This window comes from Sinohyriopsis cumingii, unplaced genomic scaffold (assembly GCF_028554795.1).
Source record: "Sinohyriopsis cumingii isolate HCF-2022 unplaced genomic scaffold, ASM2855479v2 utg000360l, whole genome shotgun sequence".
In the NCBI taxonomy this organism is placed as follows: Eukaryota; Metazoa; Mollusca; class Bivalvia; order Unionida; family Unionidae; genus Sinohyriopsis; species Sinohyriopsis cumingii.
The window spans coordinates 1,666,627-1,690,772 of record NW_028315892.1 but is presented as its reverse complement, the minus strand read 5'-3'; the positions used below and the strand labels follow the sequence as shown (position 1 = coordinate 1,690,772).

Below are 24,146 nucleotides of genomic sequence, written 5' to 3'. Positions count from 1 at the left end.
AATACAAACATTACGCAAAAGATACAATCAAAATGCATCAGAATAGGCGTGCGTTTAGATGTAAAGGTCTGAAAGACTTTTTATAATATAGATAGATTAGAGGGTGAGATATATTTTTTGAACGACATTCGATTTGCACCGCCATTAGGAGGTATCATAATAATATTGTAAACATATAAATATAATATCAATGATTTGAAATTAATTTAAGACGGACCCGAGATATTTGCTGCATCATCTTGCGGAATGCTTGCTTTTTCAAAGGCCCATCTGCTGAAAGACGAAGTCCATTCACTCGAGCCAATTAATGTTTGTATTTTTGATTTTGTGTACTTATCTCAAACTTTTCACTAAGATAACCAATGCAAAATATTCTTTACACCACAATCATATATACGGGTGATTATGAACATGACGTAAACAATCACGTTCAGAATAAAAGGGCCAGAAAAAGTATTGCCACTTAACTGACATAACAGTGCTTTTAAAATGAGATAATATTTATAAGACTCGCTTAAATTCATTAGTTTAATCGATTAAATATGATCTTGATTTGAATAACTTCAACAGGAAAAAGGACTCGCACCATAAATAGAAATGTATGTTAATTATTGAAATGCTAACAAAACGGACTCCCTAAATGACATTGTTCAATTCAGTTCATAATACTGTTAATCAAATTATATAAGTTCTAGACTAATATAATTAAACTAATTAAGTGTTCTCGCTTACTAATACCATGTTTTCACAAATTCATAAATTCATAAGGAAGTTTAAATATTTTAATTTGATAGAACGTATACTTTGCAGGGGTATATTATAGGTCGATAGTATGTCGATGGTGCATGTACATATATTGCACACGTTTACATCTTACAGTCCTAAAACCTCGCAAGGTAATGTGTCTGTGTGCTTACACGCGCGATATATATATATATATATATATATATATATATATATATATATATATATATATATATATATATATATATATATATATATATAGATAGATAGATAGATAGATAGATAGATAGATAGATAGAGAGAGAGAGAGAGAGAGAGAGAGAGAGAGAGAGAGAGAGAGAGAGAGAGAGATTGAGATAGCATCCGTAGTGTTACAAGAAACGAGCTATCACTGGTAGTTACGCTTGTGTTGATACAAATTTACTTAAACTTCCATGTGAATATTAGCTTCATTTTAAAGCACAGTTAGCCAAACACTATAACTAATTTAATTATTACTTCTCGTGCCATGGTTAGGAAATCACCTATATGTGGCTGTATGTCTCACAACGTGATTAAGGTGATTAGTATTGAATGAGTTGATCATGGCATTAATCCAGAATAATACACGATAGTATGAGGCATTGATATGAAGATTATAGTCGTAAGGTTGTATAGTCAATCTAATAAATAATTATTAATATAATGAATATTACAAAATGACGTTATAATCGAATTCCTATCAACTTCATTCCTTGAATTACAAGAAATGTAATTGCTGATGCAAATATATGGATACCACGTTTCAATTTTATTCCTAAGGTTTGTGATTTTAATCACAACTTTAGCACTGTCTTATTTTTCAGCTCACGTGGAGTCAGAGTATCAAACAATACCATAAATGCGCAATCTGATATAGGAGAATCTCATCAACATGATCAAGAGGAATCCTCATTGCAACATTACTGGACAATTGTGACGAACACAAGAGGAGAATTTTGCACTAATCTCGAAATAAATGTTAATGTAGAACGCAGTGAGTTTGTCAATCCAGCTCATTCAGTGCTCATGCAATCTAATGCAAAGATAACTTCAAGACAGCACAGTTCTGAAGAGCTGGAAGTATACTCCCATTCAATAAATGCAGACCCTATAGAAATCGAGACAAGCTTTTCAGATTCCATAGAACATGAAGGCTATATTAATCCTATTCCTTCTGATCCTACAAAATCCGATGAATATATCCATCCAATATGGTCACATGCCTGCGATATTAGCGAATACATCCATCCAATTCCTTCGGACCTTAATCCTTCAGATTACAAGGGAGTCAATATATCAACCGTTGACTTAAGTCCATCATATCCAGGGGAACGTGATGAAAATATAGAAAGTATTCTTTCAGATGCCTTCAACGCGACATAAATGTTGATGATGTTTTTTTCTGAAAACTTAGAATAAGATAGGTATCTCAATGATGTTCCTTTTGATTCAGTTGAGATTGAAGGGTAGATTTATCCCAGTCAGACAGATTCCATAGGACTCGATATACATAGTGATCCAATTATTTCTGATCCCAGGTAACCCGATAAGGAATAGAATAAATTCGTTCAGATAGTATGGAGTTTAAGGAACATATTGTAAACAGTAAATTCAGATCCTGCACATCTTGATGAAAACATTTGTCCACTTTATCTCGGTCTTGTAGATGATGTCTTTATATCAAATATGCATTGAAAGTGTTTTCCTAGCGATAGTAATATGACCAGTCACAAAATCCTCAACCCTGCATCAGTAACACAACTTTTGCTTCTCAAGGCTTGGTACGTTCTAAGAACGTTTTACATTCGTAAGCATCCGTTAGATTCAGGATAAAATGGGCTACGATTTGGTCATACTTTAAAAAGTCATACTATCCCAAGAAGAAAAGAAACAACATATATTTTGCAAATCATAGCATTAATATTGATCCTTATAAAACAAGATGATCTCATCTAAGGAAATTGAAAAATGGATTGATATCGAAATTGATTGCATTGTAGTGACATATTCCAGCAGAAACACATATAACATATACATGTGCCACGAGTCAATTACGTATATATATATATATATATATATATATATATATATATATATATATATATATATATATATATATATATATATATATATATATATATATATGTAGATATATATGACTGTATGTATTTACATATGAATGTATGTATATATATATATGAATGTATGTATGTATATATGTAATATATATATATATATATATATATATATATATATATATATATATATATATATATATATATATATATATATATATATATATATATATATATATATATATATATATATGAGTTTTTTGAGCGTGCCCGAATCTTCAGGGTTATTCATACTTGCTAGAGGTAATGGTAGAGAGAGAATGTCTTTATAAACCACAATTTTGACTTCTTAGACAAGTATCTCTGTACAATACACTAGTAACGACACCATAACATTCATCCATGAAGAAGAAGGTCCAGTTTATTTAACACAAGTTCTAAGAATTAGATCAAGATGTTGCGTAACCTCACCTCTGCCAATAGTCTTGCAAGGAATATCATCGTAGAAAAACAAGAAAGATAAGAAATCAAATTTCGTATGATACATATTATAATGTTAAGGTATATGTCCAATAATCTGTATAACATAATTCACACGGGAACAATTGCATCAACTAGTTGTCATTCAAATTTGCAACTATACATTGTTACTAATTTACTGTCATGAACTATGTAACTGAAAGAAGCAGAACCTATAAGTTTTGTAAAATTTAACAAATAATGTAATTATCAAAGTTATAAAATGACAATATAAAGGAACTTTCAGTATTATGAATAAAACCCAAAATAATAAAAAGTCATATTAAAGGGCGAAAGAATCAAATGTTCCGAATGAATTTTCGATTCCAGAATATACTGGTCTGGTAATAGTCCTGATGTATCAAAATGGAAATTTCTAGAACTCCTTTGAATAATCGAAAATAGTCTCAGAATAATACTTTAGACGAATCAACACTTTGTAGTTCCAATGAATACTCTAAACAAATGCATCTCAAATTATATATAAGAACAACATTAAGAACGTCTGAAAACTGATGCTACAACAAGAACGAAAGAAATGCGGCTGATTACAAAAGTCTAGCGTAAGGTTCTTATATACAAACATAAAGGGTAAAATCGCATTATGCTACTACAAGATACGTGACCCTTTGCAAATATCCCACATCATAAAGGAACCCGGTTGACGTAACGTATTCAATGGAAATAACTTAATTCTTCTAATAACTCAGATGACCGCACTAGATAATGAGAGATTATCTCACAGTTTTCAAATAGTTTTATTATTAATATTATTATCAATGATCGTAAACACGTAGGTCAATTCTATATAAAGATCATTCACAATCTGCACTCTTAATTTCTTGAAATAGATTTTTATACCAATGCACAAACATCAATTAACTAATATTTTTATTATAGATGATTATTGCTATTTAAATGATGACCATATGATACAGGTGTAATGTAATACAGTCATTTACAAAGACTTACAAAATATAGATATACATAACAATTCATAGACCCCAAATTTTCACCAACAGTGCCAAAAGCAAACTGAAATAATACAGTATATCTAATTTGTCTCGGAGACCGTACAAATCTGCAACATAATACATTCAGGATGCTGATTAAGGTGTAACAATAGCCTAATTGTAAATGAGGTTGATACCATTTTATTTAGAAGTCAGAGGTATTACATGCATGTGTCAATAAATTTATTCGCATCTCTCCAGGTTAAATTGTGAATGATTGTAACAATAACACAGATTTCCTACATAAAGTCTCTAATATCTCCTTTTTTGTAATGTATTAAATGCGATTATACTTTTAGAAATGTACATGTTCGGGTTATATCCAATTATTTTATTTTCTTTTATGTTGGTTTTGTTGGTATATCGGCAAAATTTGTTCGTTCAGATCCAGTGTATTTATGCTACTCATAGCATCGAAGATAAGAGCAATTTGTGGGTATCTTTTACCGTGATTAGCAGCATAAATGATTGTCGGAATTGTCTAGCAAATTGTCATCTAGAAGCAATAAACGTTTCTAGCAAAACTAAATTCTTGGAATTGTCTGAAGTCCAAGGCCAAGATATAAACTTTGGATCAAACACTGAAAGGGTCATAGAGGTGGTGCACCCATACGCACATGTGTCAATGAAATCAATAATATTTATCTGTATTGCTGATTTACGTACGTTTGTGTCTGTAAGCGTGTTATATAAATACTTTTTTAAAATGTTAATTAAAGGTATTCGTTTAAACTCTTTTGTGAATAATATGGGACAATTGATAAGGTGCTTAACCCAGAAATGTCCTTTGTTTAGCACATTTTGTTTTCTTTGTGAATATGCATCACTTTCAGTAATTTTTTAAGATCTTTGTGCCATATCCTATGGTAATTTACTGTTTTGTCTTGTGCAAAATTATATTGTGTACTATATAGCATTTGCTGAGATAAATGGTTGCTGAACTGTATCGCTGATAGTTGCTGTACAATGTAGCTAATGCACCGCTCCGGTGGCCTAGTGGTTAGAGCGTCCGCCTCGGATGCAGGAGGTCGTGGGTTCGATCCCCGGCCGAGTCATAGCAGAGACTTAAAAAATGGTACTAACAGCTGCCTCGCTTGGCGTTCAGCATTAAGAGGTTAGTGTTAGGACTGGTCGGCCTGGTGTCAGGATAATGTGACTGGGTGGGACATCATGCTACATGTCTGCGGCATGATGCCCCAGTGCTAGACATCACTATAAACTGCCACATTGCAGACATCGTAGCGATATGACTGAAAAATTGTTAAAGCTAAGTTAAAAATCAAAATCAAATCACATCACATGTAGCTAATATATATATATATATATATATATATATATATATATATTATTAGGTACATTGTTGAAAGGCATGGAAAACGTACCTTCATTTACAAACCCTTATTTGTGACGAGCATATTAGAGCATTAATCCACCTGTTCGACAATCTTCGCAAGGCCAATCTCGCGGCAAGACCCACCAAGTATTCTAACTTGGATTGCTTAAGCCATATAGTAAGCAGGCCTGAGCGGTTGAAACCAACATTGACAAGAAAGAACTGATTCGATATGAGATGCATCTATAGCATAAACCAAGAAACAAATTAGACCGTTCCGTGTTTTTCGCAGCTATAGCAAGTTCGTTGAAGCTCATTACTGGGAAAGATCAAGTCAATAAAGGTAATTGGTGTACAAGCCAGGAAAGAGTGTTTACAGCTCTTAAGTAAGAATTGATCAGTGTAACAATCCCAAAGTTGCCAGACCTAAATAAATCGTTTGTTTTGGGAACGTATGCGTTCATAATTTATCAATATTCATTAGTCTGTCACTGAACTTCCATGATCTGATTTGTCCCAGCTAGGGACTATATAGTTTCCTTATATCAGTTTTTTAACACCTTGTGCAACATTATGTTAAATACAATGTTGACCTTTATGCGCCGAGTATGTTGTCAAATTCTTTCCTCATTCAATTGCATTATAAATACAGATCTCATTCACAAATGTACTTTCACTGTATTCGCTAGATCCTGTTACATCACAGCTTGATTTATTACACACAATGTTTACGTATGTAAAAAGTGATGCTAAAGTTAAAATGTAAATTATCTTCACATTGATGCGCAAATAGTATTGAATAGTTTCATGTTGTATTAACTTTGATGTATCATAATGATATTATTCAAAATGTATTTAAATAAATTCACACTAATTCCTAAAAAGATATTAAGTCCTAAAATGTATATGCACCTTGTAATTCCAATTAGTAAATTTATTAAATATACAACCCTCTCAGATGAATGAAACTAAAGATGATTTTTGTGAAACTAGTATTTACGAGTAGGAATAATTTATTCTCAGGGAAACCTACCATATATAAAAAGTAAGAGAAAGATGGAATTGAGAGGAGTGAATGATAAGACATGCTAATATAAATGCAGAAAAACCGCAAAAAAGAATAGAGATAAACACAGATGCAGACAGAACGAGCAAAGGAAGAAAGGGAATTTAAATTTAGATTGAAAGGATAGAACTGGCACGTGCAAAACATTCCCACAATACACACAAATTAAGTTTTGCATGTTACGGAAATATTAGGTTAGTGCCCCATTGTATGGATAAAAGAAGTAGACAAATAGTTTCCTCATTTTAAAAAATATAGAAGATTTTGAATAGCCAAGAGACTCTATACTTCACCGTCGGTAACAGTGTGACCAAAACGGATTCATTTCAGTTTCCAAGAATCGAATACTGCATTGACAAAATTGGAAATACCAAATATGTCACCGAATTTGACCCATTGAGTGAATTACACGAAATACTACTAACAGAAGGGGCAAACCCAATTTTGACAAAATTCAATCCACATGGACTATATCAATATTAAGTGATTCCGTTTGGGATGAAAGGTTCGCCTTTTACAAAGATTAAGGGACATGATTCAATCTGATCTGGTACATTGTGAGGCTTTACACCAATGACGTCTCATTGACAACGAGTGCTCGAAAGATCACATGGAGACAATTGTAAAATACTTTATAAACTCAGTGATGCGAATCGAATGACTAGTAAAGTCAAACTGAATAAAGACGTGCTTGTGTCACAATTTTAGGACATATCGTGGGACAGGGGCAAGTTAAACCTACGTAGGCTAAGATCAAGGCTATCACTAAATTCCCTGTGTATATCAGTATAATGTATCTGATGCGATGTTTGGGTATGACTGGATATTATAAATAAAGTTTTCTCAAATGTTTACATATTTGCTGAGCCTTTGACGAATTATCACCAGTGTACTATTTTTCAAAAAAGGATTATTTAGCTTTCATATTTGATTTGCAACACTTTGCTGTTTATGTCAGTTCAGCTCCTTCTCCGATTATTGTATTCACTGATCGCAATCCCCTTTCATTCATTCGGAAGATGAAAAACGAAAACAGAAATTATTAAGGTCCAGTTTGATATTGCAGGAATACAATAATGAAATCAGGCATATTAAGGGAAAAGATATTATAACTGCAGATGCACTTTCGCGTGTATACAAGTAGCATGTTAATTCATGTATAAGTTGAGTCATTCATAAGACAGCATCGTACGAAATTTTTAATTGCATGTGAAATCAAAATAATAATTAACAGAAATAGCTAATCAAATTTATAGTGGATAAAATTTTCCTTTCGCTAGGATCGGGAACTTATGTATATTTAAATTGTAGTATTTCCTGGAATTCATTAATGAATATAAGTTACATATTATATAGTGCTTGACCTTGTCCAAGACCATGTGCGCTGTGTATCTGACGATCGACAGTTATTTTTAATGCAGCATAATGCATAGTGAATATTTTTATCTCATTGTTGATTAAATATTCATATCATTGGAGGTAAACATGTTTATTTGGGTCTAAGTGTAGAACATCCTATTTTCTCATGGACATTTCTAAATTTGTTGACAACTATGAATGTTGCAGAGGAGGCTGGCCTATATCCAGGAACAATTGTTGAATTTCAATTGTTTGAGAAAAGGGGGTGCGTTTGTTAGAAGTGGGTGTCTATTGGAATAAGTACGGCATAAATATATTTTTTGTCTGCGCGAATTTGACAGTTTTTTAGGTAAACGTTCCATGGCCTTGTTAAATCAAAGAGAACAATATCAATCGTCTACTTATAAATGTTATCAATATCAATAACTTATGGATGAAAAATTATAAAATGCAGTCCCTTTTTTCATAGCATGATGTATGTAACAATAAAGTCTGACATTAAGTTCGCTCGGCCAGTTGTTTTGATTATCTGTGTTATTTCGCTCGACATATTTTTATTTACGTAACGACATATTTAGGCTAATAATAGACGAACCTTACGTCTCTTAGCAATACCTTTCTTCGTGATCTAGGTTGCAAAACATTATGATGCATCCTATGTGCTTGTCGTAATAAGCGACTGCGTGGAGAAAACCGGTATGTCGTGGTTTGAGTCACGTGTCGTTGGTGAAAATGAACCCGACACTTTTTAAAGGATCGATGCAATCTGATGTTACATACTACTTTGGATTCATCTTCAGCTAGACGGATTATTGCAAAAGCATGATCTAATCAATCAGCTATTCAAGGGCTATTTTGTAAACTGGGGTTTTATGATTTTCATACTTTTCAAAGGTCACCATTGCAGTCAAAGGAACACTTAAGTAGATGTAGCCTCTGACATGACTCATCCTATGATCAAGCATATCAATGTGGCATAAAAAACGAAATTTATTAGTGTAAATATTTCTCCCTTCTATACTATGAAGAAGGAAACGTTTAGCATTACAATATTGGAAAATCAACCAAACTTTCATATCAACAAATGCTATGAGACGTGGTCTATGTAAAATTAATTCAATATCCTAGAAATAACTGTCCCGAGGCAGCAAAATCGTATATCATATTCTGCATTAAATCCAACGATGACAGCGAAAGAGCTATGCACGCTGTCGGATTTTGTAATAGCTACCGGTACTTCGGGGATCGAATGGAAAGTAAAAGAGTCTGAAATAAACTTACTTCGGAAAAAGTACTTGTTGAGTTTAGCATTAATCTGCTTCTCTCTAACCAAATTTGAGAAGATATCCATTAAAATATTCCCCCACATATGTCTCAGCTCCTATTATGAGATAATGCAATTAGATTTACATGGCTGCAGCGAGACTGATATTCTCACGACTCAACATTTACTATAATGACAAGTCGCTGTCAAAAAGCCCTTGCAATGGACAGTTAGACTCGGCCAGTAAGCAGAGCCTAGTTATTGCATATCCCAATTAATTCAGCTCTACTTAATCGTTTTGACATCATTAAATTATGCCAGAAATATGTCCTTCACAAAGATGGTTGCAAGATGCAAACCAGTCTGCCCCAGATGAGAGCAAAAGGTTCACGATATATCGTCCTTGACTTTGACATTTTCTCTTTAATGCCTGTCCTACGTTGAAACAAGTTAAAGAAATGCAACACTCGAAACAAGAGGAACATATGCATTTTCCCGTGTGGAAGCTATTGCGCTCCATTCAACGCTTCCAAGAAAGCACATGATAGTGTGCCTGCACTAGAAACGATCCTTCCACACATATAGACTCAATGTGATGGCAAACCTTTCATGACAGGAAAGCGGGACAACATTAGAAGTATTCATTCCCCGAGACCCATGCCAGCTGCTATCGAAACGTAGCGAGAAGCAATACATACATTCGAGGAAAACCTTGTAGAAATAATTTATCTGCATCAATCAATAACATAATTCAAATAAAGCAGCATAAAGAACAACAAACCACGAGTGCATGCGGTCCTAAAACAGAATGTATAGTAAACTACTCAGATCTACTACAGAGAATCTACAGATCTATTACAGACCACCTTAAAACAGTAATCCGCTGGCGTTAGTAAAAACCTTTGCTCTAAACCAAATAAAGAACAAAAATTAAGAATAAACTATACTACCAAAAATGAACTGATGATTCTAACAAACTTTTTCGTAATAGTGTGAGTCTGGAGAATGTGAACACTTGAGAGCACCCTTCAAAAAGCTCATGGAAGCCTCGTACTTCTACGATTATGTTTAAGAACATTGTAAAATATAATTGCTGATGTATCAATAATTCTGCTTAAAGAGCAATATCTAACAGGTGTCTCCTTCATGGAATCTTTTGTTTAAAAGAAATGACAACATTTATCTGTAAAACATCATAGAGCACATTAGCTGGTACGACTTATAAATGAGTGTTAGAAATAGTAAAACTCCTCACACAGCCCAATTAATAACCCTTCAACCTTACATGCTACAGGTGTTCTTATATTTATATGCAAATTTCAAACAATTGTATAGGTAGATTTCCATACGTGCATTCTGATCAATCAGTCTTAATTTGATTACCTTTGGGACATTTACCAACAATCACTTTGTTTTACTTGGCGACTTCAATTATCACCATACATTTTGGGAATTTGGTTTTGCAAAGACATCCACAAAAGTGTCTCTTAATTTTAAATCTGCCGACAATTACAATAAACTTCAACTTTCAGATAATTACAAAGCTCCCTTTATCTATTCAGTGGGGCTTCAGCAAGATCAAATGTTATCCACTATCTGCTTATATGAAAACGCACCAAGTACAAATCAACGATGGCTGCCATGGTGGCATTGTTATATGTCGGACAATCAGTTCGTTTCTTTCGAACAGCTATACATAATAATAAATCTTTCTTGAAAACCCATTGTTAACGCTAACATTCACTGAGGATTAATAGCGATAAAAGACAATCTAATATTAGCCGTCAGAATGACGCATAGTCGGGTAGCTGCAAACGCCTATTCATCGGTTATTAAGATGCTTCCTAAATATGTATGCGCCACTGGGTGTTAAATCATTGAAACTGTATTAATATTATATGCATGTATGCATGTATGTATATGCATGTATGTATGTATGTATGTATCTATGTATCTATGTATGTATCTATGTATGCATTTATGTATGTATGTATGAATGCTACGGGTCACTCTCATCTTACCGCTTTCTGCCTGGGTTCGAGTCTCTGGCTCGGCTAATGTGGCTACGTGAGACAGCTTGCCAGTAGCTCTTTCTTGGGATTTCATGGGTTACTCCTCCTCCAGTTATACTGGCCGCTATGTATAGCCTATATTATGCTAAACATGACATTAAAGCCATCACAACAACAATAACAGCAAGTCTAGGACTGATGTCTTCTTTATGAAATATCATTGCTGGTGCTGCATAGGGTTTTCTCGTCATAACACTTTGCCTCAGCAAAGTTTTCCTCGTCTATAGCGCATATTTTTATATATTTGGAACCTATGAAATAGTTTAAGAAAACCTAGAGTGTTATTGTCACCTTATAAAAAACAAAGCAATTTTTATATCTGTTGTTTTACATTCTTTTCCCTGCTACTTATATTCCCATCATTAATATTAATGTTCAGGGACCAAAAGGCCTAAATGAAAGTTGTAGAATTTTAACAAACTTGATGAAGTTTGCTTTCAGATATTTGATAAATTGTAATGTACACGAACAGCATGCATCAAATGGATCACTAGTAGATATGTCTTCTCCCAAGTCGTTCATCAGATGTATTTCAGTGCATTTAAGACCCTAAATATGTAATGTACGGTCACAAATTTACCATTGTCTATTTTAGTATTGCAACCTTTAGTCCATATTGTGGCCCATTAACTTGCCCATATATGTTCAGGTTTCATAGTGAAGATTTTCGTAGCATTGTTAGCCATAATTACACTCGCATTATGTACATTTGTAGGTTCATATTGATATCCACCGCAAACTGTTATCGCCTTCGTGCCCAAACTGGGAGGCCGGAATCAATATATCTCATTGACTGGCATGATGGACCTTATGCATGCATCAAGTAAGTCTAAAGTTGTCATCCTGTCTTTATTTAATGTTTCCTAGTGTACCAATTAATCTGTGGACAGTACTTCTTGTGCATAGCGATGCATGAAACATAAGTCACTTTTCATTACAAAGGACCTTTGTAATTCTGATCAGCATTTTTAACTATGTTCCTCTTGGATTTTGTGTTACAAATATATAATGCTTGACCACCTTTGCAAACAATGGGTTTATATGCCAAACATTTAAAACGCTGTGTACAATATCATGAATGGTTCCAAATATGATTTTGTACACATCTTTCATTTTATATAGACATATTGCTTAAACAGCAATTCTGCTACAATACTTTCTTAAATCAAATGTTGGTTTCGATCGGCAAATGTATAACGTGGTGTTTTCATATTGTCAGACACACGGCAATACTGAAAATCAAAACAGACATACAGCCACGTTGAATGTTTAACCAATGAATTTTTTTCCATTCTGTATCTGTATTGTTCACAAGCTTTTTTGAATTTTTTTTTATTAATTCGTCCATATAACAAACTGTTATATATGTTTAAGGTGAGTTCTACATTATACAGGATAAATTCGTTTTCATTTTAAAACAAGAAGTCCAATTATGTCTCAGATGAATGAAATTCTCTGATATCTACCTAATTGTCAAATGCATGGGATGTTGGCCAAAAGATACGCCACAGTAGGATGGATTATACTGACATTTTCTCAATACTTTTGCTTGCATTCTATGAAACAATTGCTATAAAGTTTCACATGCCCTATCTTTATCCTTACTTGATGGAACATCATTATAAGTTCCCTAATTTTTAAAGGCCCACATGCGAGTTTGCTTTGCTAGTCGCATTCTGTACATCATGTCATCAGTAAATGACTACTATGAATATTTTCTACGTTTCGTGGCGGACTGGTATTGTTTCTGCAAGATTGAAAGCCGATTATTAATATATACTTTCTATAGAGTCCCGTCATTCTATGGTAAGCATTCGTTTTGAATAAGTCATTAATGTTATATTTTCCATTCATAACCATAGCGGCCAAATTTAATGCTTAAAGGCATGTTGTTTCCAGTTTGTAAATGTAATTGTGAGAGATTGCTTCTATCAACTTGATGATATATCGATGTTTAATAGCAGCATATTGCATAGTCTTTGCAACGGTGGCACGTTTCAAGACATATATCTATCATTTGTACATGTAAGAAAAGACTTCCTGCCATGATCCTTTCTATCAGATTTTTTCCAATTCTGTTTAATGGTTTCGTCTTAGTAATAGCCAAAACATTTAGCTGATAAGCATCACTCGTTTCAATTATAAAAGCCCTTTATGCAAAGATGTTCTATGCGAAATTTAGTCACAATTAGACAGGTGTTTTGTGTTTTGGTCTTTAATAGTACGTTTAAAACAGTAATTTCTTTTAGTTTCAGGGATCATAGTATATGATTCACGGATACTAGACCACACAATATGCTTTCTTGATCATATGATCATATGAGCTAAAACAATCAGCAATGTGCAATAAATTTACAGTTATAATGTCACTATTTTAAAAACAAGTGACAGTAGATTAGTCCAGGGTAGTTTTGAATGGTGCCCAACATAATTTTCCACTTGTGCACATATAGAGCGAGAGCCTCCACAACATAGACAGAGATGACGCAAATACCGACTTAGGGGAAACTTAACCCCATCCACCAATAGCAGTATTCGGATAAGCATAATGGAAAGTTGAAAATATTTCCGAACGATTACTAAACAAGAATGAGACATAAGAAAGGCAGTTTGTAATTTGTGTTACATTAAAGTGTTCCCATTATCAATTAATGTGGCTCTCAGATAAGTGATTTTAGTTTTGTACTTAATTACAGCAACACATGTAGGTTAGTTAGTGCTGTGGCACTCTTAGTAACGTGCATTGCCAAAGACACATTAATGTATCCGATCCACACTGATGCAATTGTATAATCTTAACCAAAACTAGTTCAGACTAGTTCAGAATCCACTGAGCCATCAAAGTTATATTTTACGTAATTGAGCAATATAAGTGATTTTTTTACTGAAGGATTCACTAGAAGATTATGTTATTCCCAATGAAATTAACCGCATGTTCGCTCTGATAATTTTATTGATAATCACCAGTCATGTTACATTGGTGACGAAAATAAAAGTTATACATGAACAGACATGTTACAAATTAAATACTAAAAGGAAAAAGTAATAATAAATATTTTAAAATCTGCTTTACTTTTTTGGTAGTTGCAACCTTTGTTTAAATAACTTTGATATAAATTATTAATAAATGCTTGGAAAAAAACACTTAAATCTTCATACTAAGAACAATGCTAACGTGAAGATACTATTCATATATAAAGTGCAATCTGCTTAATTCGTTTTATATAGTCAATGTTTAAATTTCGTAGTCCAACGACTAGTATAAACTAATAATTACAGGCTGCAATTATTTCAATGTTTACCTCTGAAAATTGTAACTTCGATAATTCTAATGGAATTCTCCGACCCAATCTGTCCCTTTCGCATTCCCACTGTATTATCTCTCCTAATCTATTTCTGGCAGATGCTAATATTAATATTGTGATATGTTGAATCTAATGGCTATGCGTTGCACGTATTTTCAAAACAAAACACCAGAATGTACGAGTAAGCTTGTTATTCGAACCTTTTATGAAATTGATCATGAATCTGCTTCCTAGCGGACACAAAAAAGGAAGACCTATAGGAAAATGTGTTTCTTTATTCAAATATGCAAATAGAGTAGCATACACAGATACTCGAGGTCTCGCATTTGGTAATCTATCGGTTTGGAAGTATTAAATATTACACAATGTTGCACACCTCTTTTATCAAATAGTTTTAAAGGCATGCAATGTACTAAAGATAAATAAACTTATCATTTTAAGCCACTTTTATGAACAAACGCATATACGGGTTTAATAAAACTTCAAAGGTATAGGAAAATTCAGATATAAAAAAGATTATTGGTTTGATATATACATACATAGATAACACAATTCAAATGCGCCATGAAAAAGTAGTGCTGCATACCAGGTTTACAGATGACGTTCAGTAAATTCCTGGTGGAAGATGTTTGCAGGAACTCTTGCTAGGCTGCACTTGTATCAATCCGTACATTTGAAAATCAGATGGACGTTTATAATGTTTTACATTCAACATTTATGTAAAAACCAAAAAAAGTTTGTAATTCGTAAAAACATGTAACAAGCAATAACCCCAAAATTACAAACGAATAACCAAACAAATCCAGATTTAATGTGACTCATGGAACATTGAAAACAAATTCAAATATGATAATAAATATATTCAGTGCAATAATTGTATTTATATTACGGACATATCTGTATTACTATGAAAATTAAAAATTTACTAATTTTCATTTAAATGATTTATATAGTGCCAATGGTTTATACACAGATGCAGTCCATTCATTCCTGGCCAGTATTTGCAGTAATGATTTGAATAATTATTTTATGTGAAAGGCATATACTAGCATGAACCGCGAATAGGTCCCCATTCATGACGCAAAGATAGGTTATCGCGCCGTCCTGAAAGCACAGCCCATCCAATACAGGTACGGTGACACAGTGGTCAAGATAGTATAGTTATCATAAAACGTGTGTTAATTTGGCTCGCACAGTCTAATCAGCCTGAATTGTACAGGTATGATTACAATCTAACAGGAAACATGGCCTCTGTAATCTTTGCCAATCGACGCAAGTTTATCGCACCAATATGCAAATGTGTTGTGCATAATCACGTTTATATGAGATCTTGAAGAATAGCCTAAAATACCAAATCGGATTATATATATCGCCTCTAGGGCGTTCACAAGCTCCAGCCATCGGTACCAAGATTATCTCAGAAACATATATGTTGTTGATAAACACATCAAATAATTTGATGATACCAAATAAGATTGCAAGGCTAATGTAAATCTGATCCAAAATGAAGCATCTCAAGGGTACACAAGCAAGTGTTGACGGACAGGTGAACGACGCATGACGCACAAAGATGTTACCCCACAATAATCATCACCGTTAGCCCTTATCCAGGTTAGCTGTACATCAAACATGTGTTTATTTCAAAATTCTAGGTGGGTTTTTAAGACAATTGTTATCTGCATGTACACATTTTTCATATTAATGCAAACATTTGTTTATTAATGTGCATCATGTATCTGCCAAATATAATGTAATGTTTTTAGGTTACTACATTTGTATGGAAAAATATGAACGAGTGTTTCGAATGGAAATACAACACGACCGTGGGAGTGAAGTATATCCATCCGACAAAACGAGTTCATATTTTCCCATACAAATGCAGCAACCGTTTAATTATATGCTATTTTTTATTCTACCTAATGCTTAATTATATTAACAAAATACACTACACGAAACAAAGTAACTGAATGTATGCCGCATTCCAAACTAAATACAAAAGCTCACATTCATCATTACACAATAACAACAGTATTACTGATCACGTATTTTTGCCGATATGAGGCTAAACTCAGTCGCGCGCTCGACGTAACTTTCGAACGAAAATAGCGTGTCTAGCTAAAACTGAAATTTGGAGTCATATTGTGAAAGAATGCGCATCGCAACAACTTTTTCATTTGATCTGGACAAAATAGATTTTGGTATCTTTTTCGATTCTACGAAATTCCGTGATTATGGACAGGATTTATATGACAATTCCACATGAAATAAATATGATCGAAGAAGCGAGGGAGAAGCCTGTTGATATCTACACATGTGTTTTTGTTTCTGTCATTGAATGTTTGAAATCATAATGTGGGAAAAATACGAAGTCTTTCACTTGCAATTATCAAAAAGAACCCATGGAATTTAATGCTTATTTCAATTTGAGTGCAGTAAAGAATATGTAATTGCACTTATCATCGAAATTACAGTACAATTGCGAAACGTGCAATCAAGACCGAGAACCTATGACATGGCTCACGCAATTCGATTTGCATTACTAAGAAAGTACATTTTGAGGAAATTCAGGATGTAAAAAAAACTGTAAGTACAAATGTTTGCCATTCTTATCACCAACTAAAGTAAACATATCACTAGTCACTGTGTGGCAGTCCACGAAACATCCGTTATAGTTCTTTCAGAAACAAATTTAAACAACCACAACGTAAAGCGCCTCTTTTGCGAGTGTGAATGATTTGTTTACAAATCAAAAGTTCTGGCGTCTGCGCCCATTGTTTGCATACAATAGAAAGTAGTTTATTTATGCACGTGAATGCGCGAGGCAGTTTCGGGTAATACTCAACGATTTTGACAATGTAAAGTTAACAGAGAAAAAATTGAGCATATAATAAAAATGAATACTGATTAAATACTTCAATAGTGAATTAGGTCATTCCGTATATTGCGGGAGTGTTACAGGAATATTGAAGCTGGCACACGTGACTGTATGGTTACAAGGCATAACAACTGCGCTCATTTTGTTGTCATTGAAGATATTAGACTGATCAGCGGAAAGCAGTTCCTGATGCCCTGTCATATTTTCTGAATTGATGAATGCTTGGAGCTCGGTGGATGCCTCTTTTTTCTTATTTTCTGGGTCTACAATGGAAGCAAAATGCTATGCAAGCTTTTATAGAAATGTTATCTAACCTTAAATCAAACGTTCGCTATAGAACAGTGCAAGGAACAACTACATACCAAACTTATTTATTAGCAAGTATGAATGTAACTGAGTAGCTTATTAAATACATGTTATGAATACAATACAAACAAGTAACAATGAATTAGCGAACACGTTCGTCATTGACCAGTGTAGCAATATGGAAACCAAGATCCATGAAGCACTGGAATGGGAACTCGTTTCGTCGCCAATTACAGCACACATGAAAAAGAGATACAGAATGCGCAATATGAATTTCGGATTGTCAACTATATTCTTTCGTAGTAGTCAAAGGAGACACGAAATTAAGTAACTGGAAGTCCACTATATCTAAGGGCACCCATGTTGTATCACCAACCGTCACATAATTGAATACAGCTGTTTTGGAATTTCTTGCTGATGTTAACTACCCTACCATGGAAGTCCACGTATTAGTTAGAAAAGTCATGCATTACAACAGATTAGCCTCTACCATGGCTATCTCCAGTTTTATATATGTGCCAAACTACATTAATATTGATTATGGTATTTGTCCGTGGCTTAGCTACTTGCTAAAACATTAGTAGTAGTAGTAGTAGTAGTAATATAGTAGTAGTAGTGGTAGTAGTAGTGCATTTACATTGATTCCCCTTATGAAGAGATAAGTAGCAACAAATTATCATTGAGAATGAAAATAACGTTAAGACAGAAAGTTTTTACTGATAAAGATTACAAACGAATGTTGTAATATTTACAGCACATCTGTAAGATAACGATACATAATAAAACGAGTTATATGAATTTTAATGAGAAAAATTTCTAAAGCTTGCTAAAGTAGAATAGTATGATACAATACATACGGTTATAAAACATAACCTAGAACTGTTTGAAAATGTTTATCTATATCCGTATATTGAGAATTAGAAAATTACATTAATAATTACAGATAATGCCATTTTCAAGCAGTGATGCATTGAGAGTTGTGGAATTCAATTAATGAGGATACTTATAAATCAGCTCATTATAAATTTCGTTATTCAGAATTACAAATATATAATAAATACGAATTTTGTTTCTCTCAGCACTTACTTTATACATTTAAAAGAGATTGCTATTGTTAATGTTAACCCTCCTAAATAAACAAGCTGGCTAAATTTATGTTGTGGATGCCCTTTTCTAAAATGGTATACGGAAATTCAATCACGCTGCAATCTAATTAAAAGTGGATATTGCAACTTTTATTTTTACTGTCTTGGAAAGTATGACTCTGACAAATGAGCAGAAATATTCATTCAGGAAAACATATTCACTCTGGACATCCATCCACTTTCAACTGGCATAATTAAAGTCCATGGTCTCGCAAATTGCATGTTGACGACACTCAAATATAAAACTTTTGTCACCTAAATGAAGTTGATGCTACCAAAAGTAAATGTATTACCGATGTAAAGTAATGGATGGTATGTAATAAGCTGCATCAAACTGATGATAACACTTATGATAACTATGTTACAAGAGAGTTGTTTTGTGTACATCAAAACTCGTGGAAACACTTCACGTTTTTAAGGTCTATCAATCATTGAGCCAAGCAACCAACAAACGTGACCACATATCATACTACTTTATTCATGTACAGTCTTAATTAGTTTCCCACAAACGTGCATCAGATTACCTTAGCCTAATATTACATCTCATGATGTCAGTCCCCAGTCCTCCGCCTTGTTTGTAATTAAGAACAATCGTCGTATGATACATATGAACCAATTAATAAACGTTGTTCAAGCAAACCTAAAACAGAGAAATTTCCCACAGATGAATAACGTTTCATGTACTTGCATTGATTGCTCCAAAATCATATCATATTACCATAATACATAGTATCCGTTCGGACGTGTTCCCAGTGGGTGATCAGTGTTTGTGACCAGTGACGCATTGCTAAAATGGATTGCTCTAAGGTTTAATTGTTTCGGCTTAAATCCGGTATTTACATTTAAAGCAAATTATTGAAGCTACTAAGAATAATGTCACAAACATGTTTCATGCATCGCCGAAGACTGCTTTAAGTTACGGCCGCAATGAGCTCTTCAGCATTATTCACAATTTAATGTTAATGAACAACTGTACATGATTCACAACGACGTTCTCTCGAATCAATGTTCCAGACCAGATCTCTACTGTTTTTCCATGATAAAGAACAACACATTGGTGATCAGTTTGACAACACAATTTTAGTTCACTGATTAAGGTTATACAATTGTGAGACAAAATTGCAAAGGATTGTTTGAACAGCATTTTGCATGTCTCAACCTTTTTCTAGCATTCAGTGTTATTTAAGTGTGTCCTAAGATCATGTGAACTTCAGTAGTTTTATTATTTTTTAATTAAGTTTGTAATTTTTTAATCAATCTGCTATTATTGTGCTTTGTCAATGAGAATGTATTTATCAAGACAGTCACCCTATATGCCATATTGTACGTTAGTTGATAATAAAAAGAGAACGATTACATAAATAAGAATCCAATCATATCACGCAAATTATTATAAGGGTCCTACTGGGCTTGTTATCATAAAGCTGAGATAACACACCGTACTGCATGAGTTTAAAATATTTGAGTTAGTCTAGCATGTATTACACATGTTCAGTTTAGGCAGTTCCCTTGTGCAAAGGGCATCCAAATTCATCCTTGACACATGAAAGTTTCCTTTATGGCACCCATACGATGCACAAAAAGACCCAATATTGTACAGAAAGAAGATAATTATAGTTAATTGTAGATTGGCTTAACCAAGCTTGTGGACGTGGAGCCATTACAATCTGTCTATGTGGCCTTTAGATTCTTACTCGGCTTTAGCATCCATCCTGCAGAAGCTGAGGGGCTTATATCCATATTCCAGAAGTTCAGGGGCTTATAATGTTGTTTTCGACCCAGAAAAGAGCTTGCTACACATCTAGACAACCGTTACTATTCATAGAACTCGTGATCAATAAGTTATGTCATCTCCTAAGCTTGTATTTTATATTCACGTAAATATCTACTGAGCAGACAAATGGCAAAAGCATATTAAACACAATTAATACAAGGTGATTTTAGTTGTTTGCTTTGAGAGACATATTTCATTCACATTTTAAACGGGTAAATTTTAAGGAGATTGTAGCCGAGATGGTTTATGCTTTGGTCTCTGTCTCTAAGGTTTAAAGGTATCGTGGGTACGACTGTTGGCTTTTATTAATTCACCGTTTATGATAGACATTGAGGCGAAACAGATGATACTCATACTTACGAAGAAAACAATTGGAGTGTACTGTATCTTCTGGGGGCAACGCTTATGTATATGCTTGTATTATCTTTAGAATTCCTAATAATTCGTGTATTCCAATAAAACTGCTGTGAGGTTTTAATTAAACAAGTTAGTATATGTATAATTTGATATTTTTGATTTATTCCAAGAGAATATTGTTAGAGACTCCAATGAAGTTCAATGGAAACAAATGTGTCTCATCAGTGGGGCACAAATCCGTGCGTTGTTACAAGCATAGAGGGAATATAATGAGCAATATAAAAGTCATTTTCCTGTAATACCGCTATATAATCGTCTCTGGAGAAAGATGCTTGTAGCCTGCACACTCAAGTTTTAAGGAAATGCATGATGTGCTCTTTTATTTTATTCTTATTTGCCAACAATCGTGGTTGACGAATCGATTGGAACAAATACCAAACAAATAAGAAATGAAGTGAACAGCACACAGTATGCTAAAGAGCAAGATATTTATACCACTGATGCATTACTTTCGGATTGGAAAATAATGTAATCTAGGTAAGGTACGATGTACTTCTACTCACATTATAATAAATAGTGATGACAGTGATGTAAAAGTAAATAAGATGCCCAATGTGATCGTGCATTTATCCATTTCTGAATGAAAACCTTAGTATTCTGACTTAGGCAAAGATTTATTACTACTGGCATTAATGATATCTTATCTGCAGATTTAACCCAAACGAAATAATATTTTATGGAGAAGAAAGGCATCTGCTAGGTATGATTAATGTCTTTCGCAAGTTTGCATGGAGCTTGACAATATAAAACAAAACAGGCGCTGCTATTGAAGACGTGTCTGCTTCTTGGTCACGTTAACCAGCAAAACTCTTGGGTAATCATGGCGGAAAATTGTAAAACAAATGCGTTTGAAATGTGGCTTGTGAAAATCAGAATCCATAAATATTCGACGTTCAATGTAGGCAGGGCAGTTCTTGTAGAAAGATTTAAAGGGAATTGGAGAATAAAAGCTGGAGTTATTTTAAAAAATAGAACAAAATAATATCAAAATAAACTGTAGTCAATAGAGGACAAATATAATAATTAGGGACACAGCAGGCTTCGAATGCCTCCAGCTGAATTTGAATGATTAAGAAAATCAATATGACGTATAATAAATTATTCTTTAAACTGAATTTTAGTATTGGCGACCGAATTGGACTGAGCAGATATAGATAATAGATGTGAGAGGTCATACGACGTACTGGACAAAATAAATGTTGTGTAAAAATTATAACGATAATTCTTGTGACCTACAATGTTTAAGACCTTAGTAGAGAAATAATTTCGGGAACATTTTATGAGCAAGAACTATTAGCAGCATATCCGTGACTCAAGCCAAACAAGTAAAATGCCTGCATTTTATTTTTAGAAATAATCATAATTTCAATCTGCAAAACAATAATAGCTACCAGATGACAGATAGGTACTATGAAATCGCATTGTACTATTCTGCCAGCACATTTCTACAAGTTACAAGTTTGCTCATGGCTGTCTTGTTTGAAATAAGTAGCCTCAGAAATATGTTTGGATGGCGGAATCAAACGTGACAAATTTATATCGTCTTGGAAAGATGAGTGTGACGAAATTGTCAAAGATTTCGTTAAATCGCACCAATATTTCATAACACAATTAAATCGCGCTCATATATTTCTGATATGATCCGTTTTGGCCAATATATGCTTTGCTGCTTTGTCTAATAATGCATCTACGCGTTCTTGACGTAATTGTAATCGTTACTGTCGCGAGCAATTGCTACTTTATTCTCGTCTGAGTAATGGATTTTTATCAAACGAGTTTATACATTGTCAGATAATATGTGTTATACTGCAGATTTCTACTCGAAGCTGCCGGAAATACTGATCGATGCCATGGTAGAATTATATATATATACATTCTTACAGTATCGCCAAACGGAAATCATGAACCACACAAGCTGCATAAGCCGAGCCATTTTCTATGCAGTTTTGTTTGCACAAAGTCAACAACTCAAGCTGCTCTGACGCGGCCAATTTTTTGTTGTTGTTGCTAGGACAACAATATGCTGATGTAGCTCTTTACGTCCTGTATGAAGTAAAGTATAATTCTAGCTGCCTTAGGAATTATTGATTAGAAAAATAGCTTGCACATTATATAGAATAAGGACAATCAGGAACTTCTTGCTCAGTGGGTACGACTTTGTTATGAAACCGCGCAAGCTGCAGCCGTATGATATTTCAACTATGACAGCCGAGTCAATTCAAATCAAGATTTTGTCGATTGAGCTACGTTTGAGTCATTATATAAAGTGTTCTGGTGATGTTAGCCTGGTGTGTACAACGATGACACTAAAAACGAAGCAAGCTTTATTTATAAGCCAGCATTTGATAACAACAGATATATCAAAATTAGTTTTAGTCTTCTCCCAGACAATTTAGATGTGTTCAAATGCGACTAACCTAGCTGGAGTTTGTCTAGCAAGTCAAGATATGAGGAATCAACGTCATATTATAATCATGTGCGTTAACGGTTGTATTTGGTGACAGAATTATATCAATGTGCAAAAGATTGACGTGAAATGTTTTGTATGGGCCGTACCTGCAATATATCATGGGCAACAAAATTACAGCAGAGTGAGCACATAATTATCAAAATGCATTGAGTGTCTCTGGTATACAATTATCGGTGCAAGTTAATGGTATGCTAAATTTTACGATACTAGATAATATCTCAGACACTGATTTTGGCACTAGCGACAGCAAAATCATCTGCCAGCTACATATTCATTCAGTGGCAAGTGAGCGTGAAATTAGCTTGCTTTAGGTTCACGACAACACGAAGGCCGCTGGACCAAATATTCTTTTCCCTGGTTTGATGAATGGGTAATGTAAAATGCACAA

At 33.8% G+C, this 24,146-nt stretch overlaps 1 protein-coding gene across 10 annotated transcripts in view; it reads right to left on the bottom strand.

The window, feature by feature from the left end:
• Positions 1-15,030: 15,030 nt before the first annotated feature.
• LOC149774246 (uncharacterized) overlaps positions 15,031-24,146 on the bottom strand; it is an 88,786-nt gene continuing 79,670 nt past the window's right edge. For 9 of the 10 annotated variants that reach the window (XM_089945547.1, XM_089945541.1, XM_089945543.1 and 6 more), the window contains one exon: positions 15,031-17,909. In XM_089945547.1, the coding sequence (XP_089801673.1) occupies positions 17,701-17,909 (209 nt within the window). In that variant the 3' untranslated portion in view covers positions 15,031-17,700. The remainder of the gene's footprint in view (positions 17,910-24,146) is intronic. The other variant, XR_016416900.1, reaches the window with a different exon arrangement.